Here is a 22,465-nt window from a genome sequence, read left to right on the forward strand (position 1 = left end):
CCTGCCCTGAAGCGCAAGGACACCCGGATGCGAGCAGCCCTGACTGTCCAGAACCGAGTGGCCATAGCCCTCTGGAAGCTTGCAACGCCAGACAGCTACCGGTCAGTCGCGAATCACTTTGGCATCGGCAAATCTACCGTGGGGGTTGCTGTGATGCAAGTAGCCAACGCAATCGTTGAGCTACTGCTGTCAAAGGTAGTGACCCTTGGAAACGTCCAGGTCATCATAGATGGCTTCGCCGCGATGGGATTCCCAAACTGCGGTGGGGCTATTGATGGAACTCACATCCCTATCCTGGGACTGGACCACCAGGCCAGCCAGTACATTAACCGAAAGGGCTACTTTTCAATGGTGCTGCAAGCACTGGTGGACCATAGGGGACGTTTTACAAACATCAACGTAGGATGGCCAGGCGAGGTTCATGACGCTTGTGTTTTCAGGAACTCTGGTCTGTTTAGACGGCTGCAGGAAGGTATTTACTTCCCGGACCACAAAATAACTGTTGGGGATGTGGAGATGCCTATAGTGATCCTCGGGGACCCAGCCTACCCGCTAATGCCCTGGCTCATGAAGCCCTATACAGGTACCCTGGACACTGAAAAAGAACTCTTCAACTGCCGTCTGAGCAAGTGCAGAATGGTGGTGGAGTGTGCTTTTGGATGTCTCAAGGGGAGATGGAGAAGCTTGCTGACTCGCTCTGATCTCAGCGAAACCAATATCCCCATTGTTATTGCAGCTTGCTGTGTGCTCCACAATCTTTGTGAGAGCAAGGGGGAGACCTTTATGGCGGGGTGGGAGGTTGAGGCAAATAGCCTGGCTGCTGATTACGCCCAGCAAGACAGCCATGCGATTAGAAGAGCCCAGCGGGAAGCGCTGTGCATCCAGGAGGCTTTGAAAGCTAGGTTCCTCAGTGAGCAGGGTAACCTGTGACTATTAAGTTTGTTTAAAGAGAAGCTGAACCTGCCCCTGTTTCTTTACCCACTTACTGTTGACTATCCTCTACAGCTACATACCCCATTCCCCCCCCCTTCCAACACACGTTTAAAAATAAAATAAATGCAACTTTGTTAATGAACACCGTTTTCTTTATTACGGATTTCGCGGTAAAGTTTTGAAACTGGGACGCAGACTGTGGTGGGGAGCGGGCGTAGTGATGGAAAGAACACTTCTAAACTCAAGGAATGACAGGCTCCTGCTCCTAGAGAGGTCTGCAGTGGTGGACTGGTTGTTTCAACGGAGCCTGCCACCCCTCCTTTTCAGGACTCTGTGTGTGGGGGCTATGTGACTTTGTGGCGGGGGAGAATGGTTACAGATCCCCTGCTGTGTGGCTCTGTGATCCAGGATAAGGACCGCAGCATAAGATCTCTATCCGCCCTCCCCCACCACAAAGTCGCATGCCCCCCCCACACACAGAACATGAAAACCACCTCCCAGACTGACCAGGGTGCTTAGTGACTGCAATGTGTGTGTGACCTTCTGCTGAACCTGCCCCCGTGTCTGTACCCTGGGAAAGGTGACTGTCCTCTCCAATTACCAACCCCCTTCAAACACACTCTCCCCTAAAAGAACATGATGGAAACAGTAATTAACAGAAACGTATATTTTATTAGCAACTACACAGTTAGGGGATGAAACTGGGACGGGGGCTTGGGTGAGGCGGGAAGGAAAGGACTTATAAAATTTTGGGGAATGAGAGCCTTCTGGTACTTAAGCAGTCTGCAGGGGTGGAGTCTGCCACCCCTCCTTCTTGGGACTTTGGGTGTGGGGGGTATGGGAGTTTGTGGCGGGGGAGGGCGGTTAGAGACAGACTGCTCTGTCCTCCTGCCTCCGGTCCTGCAGAACATCCACAAGACACCGGAGCGTGTCCGTTTGCTCCCTCATTAGTCCAAGCAGCGTTTGAGTCGCCTGCTGGTCTTCCTGCCGCCACCTCTCTTCCCGTTTGCTGTGTGCTCGCTGGTATTGCGACATGTTCTCCCTCCACTGGGTCTGCTGGGCCGCATCGGCTCGGGAGCAGCCCATAAGTTCTGAGAACATGTTGTCCCGTGTCCTTTTCTTTCTCCGCCTAATCTGCGCCAGCCTCTGCGAGGGGGATGCCAGGGTAGGTCGGGAGACAGTCGCAGCTGTGGGATGGGAAAAAGGGAGTGAATTCCTCTCAAAGATAATTTTTTGTGAACAATGAACATAGTCTTTCTCTGTGAGCAAGACCATGTACAGCACCTATCACATGTGCACTCAAGACAAGGTCAAATTTTCGGCCTTCGCATTCAGTGCCTGGGGTCTTGCAGTGGAGATCAGACAAGCGGGGCAGGACAGCGGAATTCGGGTAGAAGGCTGACATGGTAAGCCGTAGACTTTTGGCTGCTTAAAACTTAAATTAGAGCAGTGCCCTCCTTTCACGTTCAAAGCAATGTTCCTATCGTTGGGCGGTTCCTGCTGCCGGCAATCCGGCAAGCATGAACTCTGCCCCGTCCCACCCCCTCGCGGCTGTCGCCGGGAAAGATCCCTGTATGCTGCCCCTCTCCTGCCTCCACCGCATGGCGGTAAACCACCGGTGACATTCTGTAAAGGAACAGGCAAGCGGTCCCAATAGTACTATTCCCCTAATTCTAAGCAGGTCACCATGAGCGACATCACTCTGCTGAGAATTTCTGAGACCGAGAAAGAACGTATGCTGCGTGAAAGCCAGCAAAAACCAGGGCTGTATGCGCCATGCTCTGCAAGGCAATGATCCCAGAGTACTTGATGATAGCCTGGCGAGGAAAAGTTTCCTACCACGGAGGACACAATAAGGCCGCTCTCCCCAGGAACCTCATGCAAAGGCTTTCCAATTACCTCCAGGAGAGCTTCATGGAGATGTCCCATGAGGATTTCAGCTCTATCCCCAGACATATAGACCTTCTTTTCCAGTAGCTGCACTGGCAAGGACTAAAAAGTAGAGCGCCTAGGGCAAACTAATCATGATAAACCGTACATTGTTAGATTCTTTTGCAGTGGTTGCACTGCCAAGGATTAAAACGTTAAGCACCTAGGGCAAACAAATCATGAAAAACCCATTGTTAATATTCCTGTTCTGTTCAAAATAAATGTTTACATGTTTAAAACACTTACCGACTGATCCTTCCCCTGATTCAGGGTCTGGGTTAACGCCTGGGGACGGTTGGTAGGGGATCTCTGTCAGGGTGATGAAGAGATCCTGGCTGTCTGGGAAATCAGCGTTGTAAGCGCTGTTGACTGCCTCGTCCTCCTCCTCACCTTCCTCATCTTCCCCGTCCGCTAACATCTCCGAGGAAGCGGCCGTTGACAATATCCCATCCTCTGAGTCCACGGTCAGTGGTGGGGTAGTGGTGGCGGCCGCACGTAGAATGGAATGCAGTGCCTCGTAGAAATGGCATGTCTGGGGCTGGGATCCGGAGCGTCCGTTTGACTCTTTGGTCTTCTGGTACGCTTGTCTCAGCTCCTTGATTTTCACGCGGCACTGCGTTGCATCCCGGCTGTATCCTCTCTCTGTCATGGCTTTTGAGATCTTCTCGTAGATCTTTGCATTCCGTCTTTTCGATCGCAGCTCCGAAAGCACGGACTAATCGCCCCACACAGCAATCAGATCCAAGACTTCCCGATCAGTCCATGCTGGGGCCCTCTTTCTATTCTGAGATTGCATGGTCACCTCTGCTGGAGAACTCTGCATCGTTGCCAGTGCTGCTGAGCTCGCCACAATGTCCAAACAGGAAATGAGATTCAAACTGCCCAGACAGGAAAAGGAATTCAAATTTTCCCGGGTCTTTTCCTGTGTGGCTGGTCAGAGCATCCGAGCTCGGACTGCTGTCCAGAGCGTCAGAGTGGTGCACTGTGGGATAGCTCCTGGAGCTATTAGCGTCGATTTCCATCCACACCTACCCTAATTCGACATGGCCATGTCGAATTTAGCGCTACTCCCCTCATTGGGGAGGAGTACAGAAATCGAATTTAAGAGACCTCTATGTCGAACTAAATAGCTTTGTTGTGTTGACGGGTGCAGGGTTAATTCGATTTAACGCTGCTAAATTCGACATAACCTCCTAGTGTAGACCAGGCCTAAGTCACTAAACACTTATTGTTTGTTTGTTTGTTTGTTCAAGCATATTTGTATGTGCCTTAATGGTCCCTCTTTTAAAAAAAGTTATTCCCAAACTTCCACCCCAATGGATGACTTTTGATGATAGTGGCAATCAATGAAGAGCTCATCACCACCCTTAGGGTATGTCTACACTACGGGATTAATCCGAATTTATATAATTCGAATTTGGGAAACATTGTATAAAGTCGAAATGTATGCGGCCACACTAAGCACATTAATTCGGCGGTGTGTGTCCAAGTACCGGGGCTAGCGTCGATTTCTGCAGCATTGCACTGTGGGTAGCTATCCCATAGCTATCCCATAGTTCCCGCAGTCTCCCGCGCCCATTGGAATTCTGGGTTTAGATCCCAGTGTCTGATGGGACAAAAAACATCGTCGCAGGTGGTTCTCGGTACAGCCTCACCTCCTCCCTCCCTCCCTCCCTGCATGAAAGCAACGGACGGCAGACAACCATTTCGCGCCTTTTTTCCTGGGTGAACACTGCAGACTCCATACCACGGCAAGCATGGAGCCTACTCAGCTCAAGACAGCAGTCATGAACATTGTAAACACCTCGCGTGTTCTCGTGGAGTTTATGCTGAGCCAGGACCAGAAAAACGAGGCGAGGAGGCAGCGGCGGCGGCAGCGCAGCGACAAGCATGATGAGGACATGGACATGGACACGGACACAGAATTCTGTGAAACCACGGGCCCCGGTGCTTTGGAGATCATGTTGTTAATGGGGCAGGTTCTATCCATGGAACACCGATTCTGGGCAAGGGAAACAAGCACAGACTAGTGGGACCGCATAGTGTTGCAGGTGTGGGATGATTCCCAGTGGCTGCGGAACTTTCGCATGCGTAAGAGCACTTTCATGGAACTTTGTGACTTGCTGTCCCCTGCCCTGAAACGCCAGAATACCAAGATGAGAGCAGCCCTCACAGTTGAGAAGCGCGTGGCGATAGCCCTGTGGAAGCTTGCAACGCCAGACAGCTATCGGTCAGTCGGGAATCAATTTGGAGTGGGCAAATCTACGGTGGGGGCTGCTGTGATGCAAGTAGCCAAAGCAATCACTCAGGTGCTGCTACGAAAGTTAGTGACTCTGGGAAATGTGCAGGCCATAGTGGATGGCTTTGCTGCAATGGGATTCCCTAACTGTGGTGGGACGATAGATGGAACCCATATCCCTATCTTGGCACCGGAGCACCAAGCCACCGAGTACATAAACCGCAAGGGGTACTTTTCAATGGTGCTGCAAGCACTTGTGGATCACAAGGGACGTTTCACCAACATCAACGCGGGCTGGGCGGGAAGGGTTCATGACGCTCGCGTCTTCAGGAACACTACTCTGTTTAAAGGGCTGCAGCAAGGGACTTACTTTCCGGACCAGAAAATAACCGTTGGGGATGTTGAAATGCCAATAGTTATTCTTGGGGACCCAGCCTACCCCTTAATGCCATGGCTCATGAAGCCATACACAGGCAGCCTGGACAGGAGTCAGGAGCTGTTCAACTACAGGCTGAGCAAGTGCAGAATGGTGGTAGAATGTGCATTTGGCCGTTTAAAAGGTCGCTGGCGATCATTATTGACTCGCTCTGACCTCAGCCAAAGAAATCTCCCCATTGTTATTTCTGCTTGCTGTGTGCTCCACAATCTCTGTGAAAGTAAGGGGGAGACCTTTATGGCGGGGTGGGAGGCTGAGGCAAATCGCCTGGCTGCTGATTACGCGCAGCCAGACACCAGGGCGATTAGAAGAGCACACCAGGAAGCACTGTGCATCAGAGAGGCTTTGAAAACCAGTTTCATGACTGGCCAGGCTACAGTGTGAAATATCTGTTTGTTTCTCCTTCATGAAAACCTGCCCCCTTTATTGACTCATTTTCTGTAAGGAACCCACCCTCCCCCTTCCCCCAGCTTGCTTTCAAACCAAATAAAGTCACTATCATTTAAAAATCATTTATTCTTTATTAATAGATTAGAAAAAGAGGGAGGGAACCCGGGTGGGATTTGGGAGGAGGATCAGTGGGAAGGAAAAGGCCACTAAAAAAAGGTTAAAAAAATGACAGCCTTTTGCTTGGGCTGTCCACTGGGGTGGAATGGGAAGGTGTACGGAGCCTCCCCTCCCCCCCCCCCCGGCGTTCTTACACGTCTTGGTGAGGAGGATATGGAACATGGGGAGGGGGGAGGGGGGTACAGGGGCTGTAGCGGCAGTCTGTTTTCCTGCAGCCGTTCCTGAAGCTCCACCAGACGCTGGAGCATGTCTGTTTGCTCACGCAGCAGCCCCAGCGTTGCATCCTGCCTCCTCTGATCTTCCTGCCGCCACCTCTCATCTCGAGCGTCTCTCCTCTCCTCACGTTGGTCCCTCATGTCCTCACGTTGGTCCCTCCTCTCCTCACGTTCACTGGCTTCTTTCCTATACTTTGCAACCGTTTCCTTCCACTCATTCAGATGAGCTCTGTCACTGCGGCTGGATTCCATAATTTCTGAAAACATCTCGTCTCGCGTCTTCTTTTTACGACGCCTTATCTGTGATAGCCTTCGGGATGGAGGAGGGAGGCTTGAGGAATTTGCAGCTGCTGTAGGGAGGGGAAAGAAGAGAGAATTGTTTAAAAAGATACATTTTGCAGAACAATGCTTATACTCTTTCACGGTGACCAACACTATTCACATTACATAGCACATGTGATTTCTGTGCAAGGTCGCATTTTGCCTCTTAATACTGAGTGCCTGTGGCTTTGCTGCTAGAGATCACAGGTCCGGGCAACAGAATTTGGCTTGCATGCGGCCATGGTAAGCCATTGTCTTACGGCTTCTGCGCCCTCCTTTCCCACATAACAAGCAAAGCCCGTAGAGTGCTGCGGTTTTTCTGTTAACATTCAGCAGCAGCAGAAAACAAACTAACCACCTCCCCCCCTCCCGCCATGAATTCTCTGGGATGATCGCTGTACCCCTCCCCCCCACCGCGTGGCTGGTATCAGGGAAGATCCTTGCAGGAACCAAACTAACCCTCCCCCCCCCCCGCAACCCCCCTCCCGCCATAAATTCTCTGGGATGATCACGGTACCCCTCCCCCCACCGCGTGGCTGGTAACAGGGAAGATCCCTGCTAGCCAAACGCGAAAAGCTCAGGGCCAATTTCCCATCTGCGCTTGGCTAACTGCAGGGAAGGATTTATTTTCAGCCACAGGCAAACAGCCCAGTAGGAACGGCCACTTCTGTCCCCTTAATTAAGTTCCTGTATTTCAACCAGGTTACCATGAGTGATATCACTCTCCTGAGGATTACACAACAAGATAAAGAACGGATGTTGCTTGAATGCCAGCAAACACCGGGACCATACGCTGCCAGGCTTTGTCAGGCAATGATACCAGATTACTTGCTGCAAGCATGGCATGGTCAAGTGTCCTACCATGGAGGACGGAATAAGGATGCACTGCCCAGAAACCTTGTGGCAAGGCTTTTGGAGTACCTCCAGGAGAGCTTCATGGAGATGTCCCTGGAGGATTTCCGCTCCATCCCCAGACACGTTAACAGACTTTTCCAGTAGCTGAACTGACCGCGAATGCATCCCAAGTCCTCAGGGCAAAGTAATCATTAAAAACCGTTTGCTTTTAAAACAAGTTTTATATTTTAAAAGGTAAACTCACCTGAGGTCCCTTCCATGGGGTCAGGGTCTTGGATACTGGCTTGGGAGGGTTGGGAGGGTACTTCAGTCAGGCTGAGAAAAAGATCCTGGCTGTTGGGGAGAACGGAGTTCTGTGTGCTCTCTGCAAGCTCATCCTCCTCCTCCTCCTCCTCCCCCCCATCGGCAGAATCCTCAGGTGTAGCTGATGAGATTATCCCCGACCCGGAATCCACGATCACAGGTGGGGTAGTGGTGGCGGCCCCCCCTAGAATTGCATGCAGCTCGGCATAGAAGCGGCATGTCCGCGGCTCTGACCCAGAGCGACCGTTTGCCTCCTTTGTTTTTTGATAGGCTTGTCTGAGCTCCTTGACTTTCACGCGGCACTGATCTGAGTCCCTATTGTGGCCTCTCTCCATCATGCCCTTGGAGATTTTTTCAAAAGTTTTGGCATTTCGTCTTTTAGAACGAAGTTCTGCTAGCACTGAATCCTCTCCCCATACAGCGATCAGATCCAGTACCTCCCTCACGGTCCATGCTGGTGCTCTTTTTCGATTATCGGCCTGCATGGTTACCTGTGCTGATGAGCTATCTGTGGTCACCTGTGCTCTCCACGCTGGGCAAACAGGAAATGAAATTCAAATGTTCGCGGGGCTTTTCCTGTCTACCTGGCCAGTGCATCAGAGTCCGGATTGCTGTCCAGAGCGGTCACAATGGTGCATTGTGGGATAGCTCCCGGAGGCCAATACCATCGAATTGCGGCCACACTATCCCTAATTCGAAATGTTAAAATCGATTTTGGCGCTACTCCGCTCATCGGGGTGGAGTACAGAAATCGATTTAAAGGGCCCTTTATTTCGAAATAAATGGCGTCGTTGTGTGGACGGTTGCAGGGTAGATTCGAATTAACGCTGATAAAACCGAATTAAAGTCATAGTGTAGACCAGGCCTTAGACCAGAGACTCAACACTGAACTACTATACAATTCTATTATGCTTAATCGTAACAGCCATTCACAGTTTTTTTTAGGACTTCTTTCCTTCACCATATTCTAAATATTCTGTCTGAATAGACCTTGCTCATTTGTGTTTCTCCAGATTATAAACTTTTGTTTCCAAATATTTTACTTTCACAAGTTGTCATGAAGCAAACTTTGATCACAGTGCCTTCTTTTCCATTCAAACTCATTCTTTATCTCTGCTCATATCAACAGTACCTTCTTCACAGGGTTTTGTGAGGCTCAATTCCTTAAAGTTTGCAAACTGCATTCTACAGCCAGCCTATATTAGATCTGACTTCTATTTGCTCTTAACTGCTCCAGGAGCTTAGATACCTTGGCGTAGATTCTATTTAAGTTGTAATTCTCTTCCTCCCCACCCTCTTCTCAGAGTTTGCCTGTACGTTTCTATGGTGACAAAGGTCGAGTCTCGGTGATCACTTTACAATTCCAGTTAAACTGCCAATGAATTGATGTTGATTTAGTACATCATGCTTTGTACAAGTCCATAATACCAATAATTATAAAATACCACAGTATTGTTTTTATCTGATATTTAAAGTCTGCAGAGTTTTGGGGGCAACTGTACATGAGCATAAAAATTAACCTTTATTTTCCTGAATGCTACTGGAGCCTATTCATCTAATGTCCTTCTGTCCTGAGACAGAAAGATATCCTTCATTTGAAACTAGACTATGACCTCTTCTGACAGAATCTAACTGTATAGAGTGATTATTCATTACTAATGGCTGATTTGTGACCTGTAGGTGCTACCCTTCATTGGAGAGGGAGATTTTCTGAGACATAAATGGGAATTTGACACCTAACAGCCATATCTCTCTTACAATGCTCTCAAGGGCTCCAGTGGATAGGAGCTGTAGGGGAGTACATCTGCTGCTATGCACTATCCTCTTTCAAGCCACCAAGCTCCATTGACTTAAGTGAAGCTTACAGCCTTTTTACTTCAGCAAAAATGGTGGCTGAGTGTATGCTAATTTGAAGGCACTGTATGAGTAATTTCCAAGTTACTTTTGTAAATATAGTTTATTGATTATGTGGCTGCAGATGTAAAGCTTAGCAATTTTAAAAAAATACCAAAAAGGAATTAGGAGCACAAGTCTCATTGCCTCACAATATGATTTGTGCACAGAAGTCCCTTAGCCACTTTTGAAAACCTCCCTGATACTTTCACATGAAAATGCTGCCAAAAGGTCTTAAGTACCAGTAAAGTGTCAATCTTTAATTCATTGAAGTGAAAGTATCCAGAAGATATCCTTAACTTTCCTTTTGAAAGAATGATGATATGTAAAATTGATATTGAGTTAAATTTAATCTGTACTAGAGATAATCAGACTTCAGAGTATTCACAGGCTTACATGGGATTAGCACCTGATGGTTTGAATGGTTATTTGAACCACTTGTTTGAATCTGTAAAGCTAGACTTATTCTGCAGTGTGATCTGTGCACATGGACCTTATGCCTTTGGACAAAAAACATACGAAAACAAGGTTTTCTCTAAGATTCCTAGTATTTCCTTTAAGGTCAGAAATACCATATGAATATCCTTTGTCATTGTACTTCTGCACTTCCATTTCTGGTCCCAGGCCTAAGTGTTCTGAGGCCCGGGCTGTTCTGAGGAGAGTAAAAACAAACTAAAAAGTGTCAATTTATTTGTGAACAAGTTCAGTAAAACATCTCAGAAAAGCTTAGTGCAAAGCTTCATATTGGTCCTCGTTTTGTTCACATTTGCCAGACTTTTATCAGTTTCACGCTCATACCAAGATGTCCAAACCCTAAAATGCTCTCTTCTTTTAACTTTCCACCAATTATTGAAAATCTTCTTTCTCAATTGAAAGTGGTAGTTGACCAGTCCAGTCATCGAGAGTTAAATCGTTGTTATAGTTCTCATGTGATTTGAGATAAAGAAATTCAGATATTTATGAGTTTAAAAAAAAAAACTCAGTTAAGGCCTACATCAGTAAAGAAGCATTTTAATTCATGTAATTATGCAGAAAGTCATGCAAATATTTTTCATAACAGTTTCTAAATTACTTATTTTGAAAGTTCTGTATTTTAAATACGAAAAGAGAGCTTTCAAGCAGAAGTAAGGCATCTTTTGTCCTTTTTGTTTCTACAATTCAATTTGAGAGAGAAGGAAGAATACAAAATACGTTAGGGCTGTTAATGTAGAAAGGGTACCCACTTTCCCCCTCTCATTAATAAAAGTACTCTTGAAAGTACTTATTATATTTCTTAATGTTCTCAATGTTCTACATTTTTCTATACATTGCTTAAAGCAGACTGAGTTTGAGACTTTAAAAATTACTGTTAAGTTATAAAGAAGGTATAACAAGTAGCTTCCATGTCAGGAGTGGTATCAAATAGATGTGTATGTAGAGAATTGTCTCTTGCATTTGGAACTATGCATACATACTTTCAGTTACTTACTTTTAACAGACACCTGATCCACTAGAATCTGATTGTAAATGGAACAGCTATTCACCATTTTGAACTCTTACAAGGTTTTTTTTTTTTTTTTTTTTTTTAAAAAGAGACATTGTGCTGTTTGATATGATAAGACTTCATGTTCATATTTGGTGAATCTAAGATGTGTTCAGCTTTGTGGGTTTTTTTATTAACATAAAAGCCATTCTAATTCTTTTATAAGTGGAGAGGAGTCTCCATCCATGGATCCTGGTGTGAAGAGGGATGTATGGCTTCCATATTATGCTCCCCTCTTCTCACCTGCAATGCCAAAACCCTTCTAAGTGGATTCAAACTCCACAGGAAGGGGGAGGGCGTTGCAGATCTGCACATCAGTGGTGAAAAATCCATCCAAAACCATGGGGGCAGACTGTATAAGGCATATTCTATGCTGCTTTCAGTTGTTAGCTTCTGAATTATCCCTTCCTTCAGCACCTAGCAGCACAGTGTCTACAGAAGCTATAGGGAGCCAGTGACATAGCTGACCTCAGCATTGTTGGTAAGGCCAGTGGGGGAAAAAATTGTTCACTGCATCCCACACATCAGATTCCTGCACATCCCATGTGCAAAGAGCTGGATCAAGGATTTGGAGGTAAGGTTAGTGAGATGATTCATTAACATATGTCCCAGACTAAACTTTCCCATGGTTGTGGTTTTATTTTGTGTTACCATAGCACTTAGGAGCCCCAGTCATGGACCAGGACCCCATTGTGCTAAGCACTGTACAAACACAGAACAGAAAGATGTTCCTTATTCCAAGGGAGTTACGATCTAATTATAGACAAGAGATAACAGAGGGGAAAACTTGAACATAAGAATGGCCTAAATGGGTCAGACCAATGGTCCATCTAACCCAGTGTTCTGTCTTCCGACAGTGCCAGAACAGAACAGGGCAATCATGTTAATCTGTGTCTCTGATAATTCTTACTATAGTTCAACCAATTTGCTTGGTAATGAAGTTAAGATTACTGGCCTATAATTGCCAGGATTGCCCCTGGAGCCTCTTCAAATAATTGGTGTAGCATTAGCTATCCTCCAGTCATCTAGTACAGAAGCTGATGTAAGTGATAGGTTACATACTGCAGTTCTACAATTTCATATTTGAGTTCTGTCAGATCTCTTGAGTGAATACCATCTGGTCTTCGGGAATTACTACTGTTTAATTTATAAATTTGTTCCAAAACTTCCTCTATTGACACCTCAATCTGGGAAAGTTCCTCAATTTGTCACCTAAAAAGAATAACTCTGGTGTAGGTTTCTTCCCCTTACTCTTTTGGCAGTAGTGTAGCAGAGCTGTTTGTTCTGAGGTTTGTGCATAGTGGTCAACATTTTAAAAGTACTTTTGTAAGGGTAATTTACCCAAATAAGCTGAGGGTCTGTGCATTGCTATTATCTCAGCTATTATAAGATTCAGTCTGCATTTTGGTGAATTTTAGTACATTCATAGCTCTTTAACCACTTACTCATCATGAGATAGGTAAGTACAAGTATTAGGGTGACTCAGATGTCCCGATTTTATAGGGACAGTCCTGATTTTGGGTTTTTTCTCATACATAGGCTCCCACCCCCTGTCCCGATTTTTCACATTTGCTGTCTGGTCACCCTAATAAATATCCTTATTACAGACATGGGGAAATGAAGTCAGACAGACATGACAAGGCCACAGAGAAAGTTGGTGTCAGAGTTTAATTAGTATGCCTAAGTCTCACAGTTTCAGCCATTTGTTTAGTGCACTTGACCATAGTGCCTCTCCTGTTATTGAGCTGCCTTGTCCCTCTCCTCAAAATGTGCAACCAGAAGTCACGTTGACTGCTCAGCAGTGTAGCCATCTCTGTTTCTGGCACTCCTCTGTGTGGTGCCTAGTGGTGTCCCAAGTGCCATCAGCAGAAGCCAGGTAGAGCTTTCCACCAAGCTGTGAATTGACTTGGGTTCCTTCTAAAAAATCAAGATCTGTGGCCATCATTTTCACAGATTCCAACAGATTCTAACACTGAGCACTGTAACAGGGATCATGACTATGTGATCTTTATTAAAAATCTGTGACTAACTCTAACAATGCTGGTTCTGGTGGGACCCAACTGAGAGTGCCCATTCAGGAAAAATTGCTTAAAGCAGGGCAGTTACCGCCCAAGACTGGGGTTTCTAGGCACACCAAGGCAAACCAAACTAGCCAAACAGAGAAGACTTCGGTTTTACGGCACTGGCTAACCATAAGTCATACAAGCAATTCCCCTAGACACTCCAGTTTCCCAGTATCACCACGAGAGCCACTCATTATGGGGACAAATGGTTATGAAAACCAATAGCCCACTAAAAGAAAAAAGGTTCTCTCGATTCCCAAAGGACCAAGCCCTAGACCCAGGTCAATATACAAATCAGATCTTACCCACAAATCATGCTGTTGCCAATCCTTTAGAATCTAAAATCTAAAGGTTTATTCATAAAAGGAAAAAGATATAGATGAGAGCTAGAATTGGTTAAGTGGAATCAATTGCATACAGAAATGGCAAAGTTCTTGGTTCAGGCTTGTAGCAATGATGGAATAAGCTGCAGGTTCAAATCAAGTCTCTGGAGTACATCCACGGCTGGGATGGGTCATCGGTCCTTTATTTAGAGCTTCCATTTGTAGCAAAGTCCCTCCAGAGGTAAGAAGCAGGATTGAAGACAAGATGGAGATGAGGCAGCTGCCTTTTATAGTCTCTTCAAGGTGTAAGGACACCTCTTTGTACTTACTGTAGCAAATTGTAGCAAAATGGAGTTTGGAGTCATATGGGCAAGTCCCTGCATAGTTTGCTGAATCACAAGGTGCATCTGCCTTCTCTCAATGAGTCAATTGTATAGCTGATGGTCCTTAATGGGCCATCAAGCAGGCTAGGCAATGATGATGCCAAATTGTCTGGGTGTCACCCAGCAGCATCGCACAAGTTTGAAATACAGACAGTATAGAGCCAATATTCATAACTTCAACTACAAAAGTGATACACACACATACAGATAGCAGTGATACACAACCAGCAAGCCATAACCTTGTCTTAGACACCTTATTTGACCCCCTTTATAAAAGATTTGGTGCCACTACAGGCCCTGGGTTGCAACAATGATCTATATCAATCAGTTCATGTCAATAACATCACACTAACTTTGAATGCAAAGAATCTGTTTCTGTCTGTTACATTGAAGGCTCTTTTCACAAAGGAATGTGCTAGAAACTCCCCTTACAAAAAAACTCCCTGCAATTTTCTTCTTTCTCTCTCTTTAGGCCCCCTTAAATCATGGAGGCTTCTGTAGATATAGACATTGTGGGCTGCAGAGGGCAGCTCTGGCAAGGGGGCTGAGCAGCAATGCAAAAGCCAGGTTGCTGTCTGAGGATGATCTTTCTTTTCCTCCATATTGGCCGAGTTGCGGGACTGAACCATCTGCATGTGGTGGGGAAGAAACTTCATCCTCCAAATGGAAGAATTAGAAGAAAATTGAGTTTTGATTGTCCTGCATAGGAGATGATGGGGCCCTCTCTTCTGTTAGTTCAACCTGTTTGTCATATCTAAATTCATTCAGTATAAAAACCAGAACTCCTCCATACTATTGAATGTACTGTCAAAATAACTTAGCAGGGTCAAGAGCTTTTACAATAATTTCTGAACATGCTAGGTGAGAGGGCAGAAAAGTGTCCAGGCAGCATTGTCAAGAAAAAAGCCTAGATGAATATAAACAAAACATTAGTACTAAGAGGAATAGCCTAGGGCATCATATAAGACTTGCAAATTCTGCAGAATAAATTTGAATGGTTGGGAGAATTTAAAATCTATAAAGTTGTAATATTAAACAGATTCTGGGCCAACTCTGCTCTTAGGTAATTGGATTTCATGAGTGTAAATAACAGAGCAGAATCTGAACCATTACTATAATAAAGAGGAATAGGAGGATTCTGTAATCAACTATTGGAAAGCATTTCTGCAAGAGGTTGTTGGGTCAAATGCTGCTTTCATTTATTCTGGTGTATATCTGGATTATTTACTTCAGCTCAGATGACTTCAGTGGAGTTCCTTCAGACTTTATACCAGTGTACATGAGTAGAATTTTGCCCAATATATTTTGATTTTAAGAGTAGATCAAATGTAAAAACTGAATATGGATATTTAAACTCTTGACTAATACAGTTAGCAGTAGTGTCGCTTTTTGTCCTTTTGTTGTACATTTGCAAAATCTCCAATCGAGTAACACCATTAGGATTTACCATTTTTCTTTAGTAACCCCATAATATCTAGTAAATATTTTTATGCTGGTAAAATTATCTGGATAGTGATAATGAATTCACCAGATGGCAACTGTGGTAGCTAACCATTCGCAATATTGTACTGTAGTGCTAAACTGAAAATAATAAATCTAGAATGTTCATTCCTAATGTGAATCGGTACTGAACTAGTATGATCAGTGGTGCTTTTCATCAATAAATAGCAAGCAGAATGATTTTCATAATCATAACTGGAAAGACGGGTATGGCATTGTCGATGAAGTAATACAGATTTGCAAGTGAAAGAATAAGCATAGTAGAGAGATGACTTATATTGTGTTCTATTTTTCTTTTGCTGAATCTGCAGGCACATTAGCCATTTAAATTAGCTGATTTTAAAGGTGAATTGCTGCTATTTTTCTACAGAAAATTACTGTCTTTAAAAACGATATTTTTAAATTATAGAGAATTATAGTTCTTTTGAGTAGAGAATGTGCACATCAGTAGAATAAGATAACTTCAATATCTCAAATAGCAGTGACAGATTCATGTATAAATATGTGTAGAAATACTTGTATTAACATACTCCATTCACATCTTTAGATTGCATAATATAGTGCATATCATTCAATATTAATATATTGCACATTATATATAAACAGCAGCTTTAATATGGTCTTACACCCATTTTAAATGGAAGCATGCAGTCATGTTAGATACATGTAACAATTATTGTGCATTGAAAGGAATATGGGTCTGATATAAGCATTCCACAATACCCCATTAGTATTGGTCTCGTAGCATCAGTCTAACGAATCTGGAAATAAAGGGTCAAATTCTGCCTTCAACTGTGCCATTGTAAATCCAAATCAGCAGAGCTTCTCCTGTACCATTTGCATGTAGTAACCAATTTTGCTTTTTTCAACAAAGGGTTGAGGGAGTATTGGAGTGTAGAAGACTCATACAGTGAGAAGGATAACTGTGTTGGGAAAGATAGAAAGACATACAGTGAAAAGGAGGTAGTTCTAAGAAGTGGGGAAACAGTATAAAAGGGATGGTGTAGGAGAGGCAAGAATGACAGTGTTGGAGGAGTGATGCATTGGAAGGGGCGGACTGGTTCTGGGGGCTTCAACAGTGACCAAATTTCTAATGCTAGTAGTTGAACTCTTGGGCCAACAGAGCAGAAGAAGCTCTACTTCCCGGAAGAAGAGTACTGAGAGCATAGATCTGCTACATTCCCCCTGTTCATGCAAGCAGAGCTGTGGGGGAAAAGTGAGATTCCCTGTGCATTGAGTGAGCTGTATATGACAGGCCAACTGACTTGAAAGTGGTTTCAGCTGGAATGCAATTGAAGGAGTCAGAAAGAAATGTGTGAGAAGGGAGGAAGGTGTCATAGAAAGTAACTGAAAGATGAATAAAGATGATCTGACCTGGAGAGAAGTCAGTTCTTTAAAATTCAGCTCCTCCTGGCTCTGTTGGTTGCTGTAACTCATCTGATTCCAGTAATTATAAAATAACCTGTAGTGGCTTTAGCTTCTATAGCTAGTCATTAGATAAACTGTAGAGTGCGTGGCTGAAAACTAGGGGACCCAGTTTACAGTTCCACAGCCAATTAAGGAAATGTATGGTGGTTTCTTGTATATAGGAAAAGGATTTCAAGGCATGTGCAAAATCTGTGCCCCAGCTGTACATTGCATCATTAAAACTTGTAGCAGAATGATGAAAGACTAAGCAAAAAGTTATCTACAAAAGGTATCACCTCATGTAACACTCTTGGAAGATCAAATGAATCTTGGGTTGTAGCAGGAAGTAAATGGTATGTGGAGACAATGAGGAACGACACCATAAAATAAAATAGCAGATACACAAAAGAAGACTACCACGTGATGTAAGGTCTGTGATAAAAGGTACACAAACTGGGCATGGAATGTACAGCAGTTTGATAAAATTAAACCTATTAATTATAAATCAGAGAAAAGGAGTGCTTTAAAAGATACAATCCATGTTTGCCAGCTAGGAAAATTTGACTATGAAACAAATTCTCAGGATATGACTATACATTAAACAATATAATAAACTTATGAATAATGTTCTGGAACCCCAGGAAATAAAGAAATAGGATATTTTATTTTATTTATTTATTAGCAGTAGTGTTATTGTTGCACCTAGAAACCCCAGACATGAACCTAAACCCTGTTGTGCTAAGTACTGTACAAAACAGAACAAAATGATGGTTCCTGCCCCAAACTGCTTACAATCCGTTGCCTCTTGTCTTACACTTAGATGGAAACAGACTAGGCGCGTACAAGGAAACAATGAGACAATATTGTCAGCATGATTCATAGATTCCAAGACCAGAAGGGCCCATTTGTGATCACCTAATATGACCTCCTTTATAACAAAGGCCATAGAACGTTACCAAAATAATTCCTAGAGCATCTTTTACAAAAACTTCAATTTCTATTTAAACATTTGTCAGTGATGAAGAATCCACCCTGACCCTTGGTAAGTTGCTCCAATGGTTAATTACTTTCTCTGTTAAAAATATTTCCAGTCTGAATTTTTCTAGTTTCAATTTCCAACCATTGGATCATGTCATAAATTTATCTGCTAGACAGAAGATCCCATTATTAGTATCTACATGGGTAACATTTATAGACATAATCAAGTCACTCCTGAGCCTTCTCTTTTTTAGACTCCTGGAGCTCAATCTATTTAGCTTATCACTATAAGGCACGTTTTCTAATCCTTTCAGTCATTCTCATGCTCTTCTCTACACCCTCTCCAATGCCTTCTAAATTGCAGACACCAGAACTAGACACAGTATTCCAGCAGTGGTCACGCAGTGCTAAAAAACAGTGTAAAATAATCTCTCTAGTCATACTCAGGACACCTCTGTTTATGCATCCCAGCATAGCCCTTCTGGCCACAGCATCACACTAGGAGCTCATGTTCAGCTGATTATCCACCTTAACCCCCAAATCTTTTTCAGAGTCACTGCTTTCCAGGATAGAGTTACCCATAATCAAACATTCTGTAGAAGTATACATTTACATTTAACAATATTAAGATGTATATTGTTTGCTTGAGCCCGGTTTACCAAGTGATCCAGATCACTCTGTATAGTGACCAGTACTCTTCATTATTTAGCCCCAATTTTTATGTTGTTTCCAGACTTTATCAGTGATGATTTTATTTTGTTTCAGGTCATTAAGAAAAATAGCTTCAGGCCAAGAACCCCACTAGAAACATACCAGTTTGATGGTTCTCTTGTTTACAATTTCATATAGAGACTTATCAGTTAGCCAGCTTTTAATCCATTTAATGTGTGCAATATTAAATTGATATCTTTCTAGTAGGGCTGTCAAGCGATTAAAACAATTAATCATGATTAATCACATGATTAATCGCGCTGTTAAACAATAGAATACCATTTATTTACATATTTTTGGATGTTTTCTTCATTTTCAAATATATTGATTTGAATTACAACACAGAATACAAAGTGTACAGTGCTCATATTATATTTTTGATTACAAATATTTGCACTCTAAAAAACAAAAGAAATAGTATTTTTCAATTCACCTAATATAAGTACTGCAGTGCAATCTCTTTATCATGAAAGTTGAACTTACAAATGAAGAATTAAGTACCAAAAAAAGCCCGCATTCAAAAATAAAACAATGTAAAACTTTAGAGCCCAGAAATCCACTTAGTCCTACTTCTTGTTCAGCCAATTGCTAAGAGAAACAATTTTGTTTATATTTACGGGAGATAATACTGCCCACTTCTTAATTACAATGTCACCTGAAAGTGAGAACAGGTGTTCACATGGCACTGTTGTAGCTGGTGTTGCAAGATATTTACATTCCAGATGTGCTAAAGATTCATATGCCTCTTCATGCTTCGGCCATCGTTCCAGAGGACATGCTTCTATGATGATGAGTCTCGTTAAAAAAATAATGTGTTAATTAAATTTGTAACTGAACTCCTTGAGGGAGAATTGTATGTCTCCTGCTCAGTTTTACCTGCATTCTACCATATATTTCATGTTATAACAGTCTCAGATCATGACCCAGCACATGTTGTTCATTTTAAGAACATTTTCACTGCAAATTTGACAAAATGCAAAGAAGATACCAATGTGAGATTTCTATAGATAGCTACAGCAGTCAACCCAAGATTTAAGAATCTGAAGTGCCTTCCAAAATCTGAGAGGGATGAGGTGTGGAGCATGCTTTCAGGCGTCTTAAAAGAGCAACACTCTGATGCGGAAACTACAGAATCCGAACCACCAAAAAAGAAAATCAACCTTCTGCTGGTGGCATCTGATTCAGATGATGAAAATGAACATGTGTCGGTCTGCACTGCTTTGGATCGTTATCGAGCAGAACCCGGAATCAGCATGGACGCATGTCCTTTGGAATGGTGGTTGAAGCATCAAGGGACATATGAATCTTTAGTGCATCTGGCATGTAAATATCTTGCCACATAGACTACAAGAGTGCCATGCAAATGCTTGGTCTCACTTTCAGGTGACAGTGTAAACAAGAAGCAGACAGCATTATCTTCTGCAAATGTAAACAAACTTGTTTGTCTGAGCGATTGGCTGAACAAGAAGTAGGACTGAATGGACTTGTAGATTCTAAAGTTTTACATTGTTTTGTTTTTGAGTGCAGTTACGTAACAAAAAAAACTACATTTGTAAGTTGCACTTTCATGATAAAGAGATTGTGCTACAATACTTGTATGAGGTGAATTGAAAAATACTTTCTTTTGTTTATCATTTTTACAACACAAAAGTTTGTAATAAAAAATAATACAAAGTGAGCACTGTACACTTCGTATTCTGTCTTGTAATTGTAATTGATATATTTGAAAATGTAGAAAAACATTCAAAAATATTTAATTTCAGTTGGTATTCTATTGTTTAACAATGTGATTAATTGTGATTATTTTTTTTGTTAATCGACAGCTCTACTTTCTAGTTTTTTAATCAAGATGTCATGTGATACCAACTCAAATGCCTTACAGAGACCTAAGTATATTATATCAACCCTATTGCCTTTATCAACCAAACTTGTAATCTCTTAAAAAATTAGTTTGACGGGATCTGTTTTCCATAAACCCATGTTGATTTGCATCAATTGTATTTCTCTGGTTAATTCTTTATTACTCCAGTTCTGTATCAGCCACTTTGCTATCTTTCCTGGAATCAGTGTCATACTGACAGGCCTATTAGCTAAGTCATCCGTTTTTCAATATTGCCACAACATTTAGCTTTCTTCCACTTGTCTGAAACTTCTCCAGCATTGCAAGACTTATTGAAAATCAACTTTAAGGATCCACTGAGTTCCTCAGTCAGCTCTTTTAAACTCTTGGACACAAGTTATCCAGACCTACTGATTTAAAAATGTCTGATTTAATAGCTGCTGTTTAACATCTTCCTGAAATACTAGTGAAATGGTAAGAGTTATCATCTAGTATGACTACATCATCTCTTCCCTCCCCCGAATACCGAACAGAAATATTTATTGAACACTTGTGTCTTTTCTGCATTGTTCCTGGAAATTGTTCTACCATTTCCATGTAGTAATGGAGCAATACCATTTTTAGGATTTTTTGTTCCTAATATACTTTAAAAACTCCTTATTGTCCTTAACTCTGCTGGCCATAGGTTTCTCTTTGAGTCCCTGTGCTTCTCTTATCTATCTTCTACAATTCTATAATTCCTAGCTTCTGACTCATATTCATTACTATCAACTTCCCCTTTCTTCCATTTGTTACATATTATTTCTTATAGCTGCATTCACTTCCCCTCTAAAACGTGTTGTTTTCTAACCAATATTACCTTTTCCTAGATTGTGGGATTGTAGTTTTGTGGCATCTAGTGAAAAATTCTTAAACAATTCTCAATTATCATTCATCTTTGTGAAATTGGCCCCTTTAAAGTATCAAGGGGGTGTGTGTATGGGGGGTTTGTGCATATCACTGTTCTGGACTTTATTCTGTTTGCACATTATAAATGTGATTGTCATAATCACGTGTACCTAAGCTACCATTAATTTTTAGTTGTGTGATCAGCTCCTCTTTATCAAAATGAGGTCTTTAATATAGAATTACAACACTTTCTGAGTTAGGAAATTTGCTATCTAGCATATGTCACTCAAGTTGAAGTCTCCCATGGTCATGCAGCTTTTTTTCTACACATTGTAGTAGGAGCCGGCCATCCTGTTCCCCAGCATGATACCAAACTCATCTTATGCTTTATCTGTTAGGACATTGATCCATAAGCATGCAACATCATTTTCTTCTGAGTTATCAGACTCAAACAGGTAATGCCATTTTTTGACAGAGTGCCACTACCCTCCCCTTTTGCTCACTCAGTTTTAATAATTGATGTTAACATTCCAGTCATGGGTATCATCCTACCAGGTTTCAGTAATACCAACTAGTTCAAATTTATGCTCATAAATGAGCAATTCCAATTCCTTATTTGTTATTCAAGGTCCTAGCATTGGAGTAGAGACAATTCAAGAATGTCTTCTCTTCATGGCCTTTGATTCTCTGTTTAATTTTGTTCTCAACATCTTGATTTTGTGCTGAGTGCTCAAAACTTCTTTGTTTTTACTCTCCCCCCCCCTTTTTTTTTTTAATACCCTTTTGACTACTCTAGCCCTCTTGTGCCCAAGGAGATTGCTCTGTTCTACTTCGGTCAGGCCATCCAACCTATGGATCTAAGGCTTTGGTCTCAGCACACCAATGGCCTAATTTGTTGTCAAGTTTTGCAGGCATCAAAGGAGGATAATGAGTTCATCTTGCAGATGTTTCTGCTGAGCCCCTCCAAAGCATGAGGGACAACATGGGAGAAAGCTCGTAAGTCCTTGTTTGAAAATTTAACAAGCAGGCTTTGTGGGGCCAATCAGAGGTGGGAGTTGACCATTCAGTAATGAATGAGGTGTGATAGGTAGGATGGGGATAGACCATGAAGGCAAGAAGGTCATGTTTAATACAATAGACAAGATGAGCCAGCAGAGGG

At 42.8% G+C, this 22,465-nt stretch overlaps 2 protein-coding genes across 4 annotated transcripts in view; one reads left to right on the forward strand and one right to left on the reverse strand.

The window, feature by feature from the left end:
* The window catches only part of IMMP2L (inner mitochondrial membrane peptidase subunit 2), an 841,928-nt gene that overhangs the window by 646,843 nt on the left and 172,620 nt on the right, over positions 1-22,465 (forward strand). The window lies entirely within an intron of this gene.
* LOC135973459 (pre-mRNA-splicing factor CWC22 homolog) lies at positions 6,134-8,650 on the reverse strand. The gene is made up of 2 exons (XM_065556688.1): positions 7,740-8,650; positions 6,134-6,669 (listed from the first exon to the last, which is right to left on the reverse strand). Exons 1-2 carry the CDS (start codon positions 8,281-8,283, stop codon positions 6,134-6,136), a joined length of 1,080 nt encoding a protein of 359 aa, XP_065412760.1. The 5' UTR covers positions 8,284-8,650.

Source organism: Chrysemys picta, chromosome 1, assembly GCF_011386835.1.
Source record: "Chrysemys picta bellii isolate R12L10 chromosome 1, ASM1138683v2, whole genome shotgun sequence".
Taxonomy (NCBI): domain Eukaryota; kingdom Metazoa; phylum Chordata; order Testudines; family Emydidae; genus Chrysemys; species Chrysemys picta.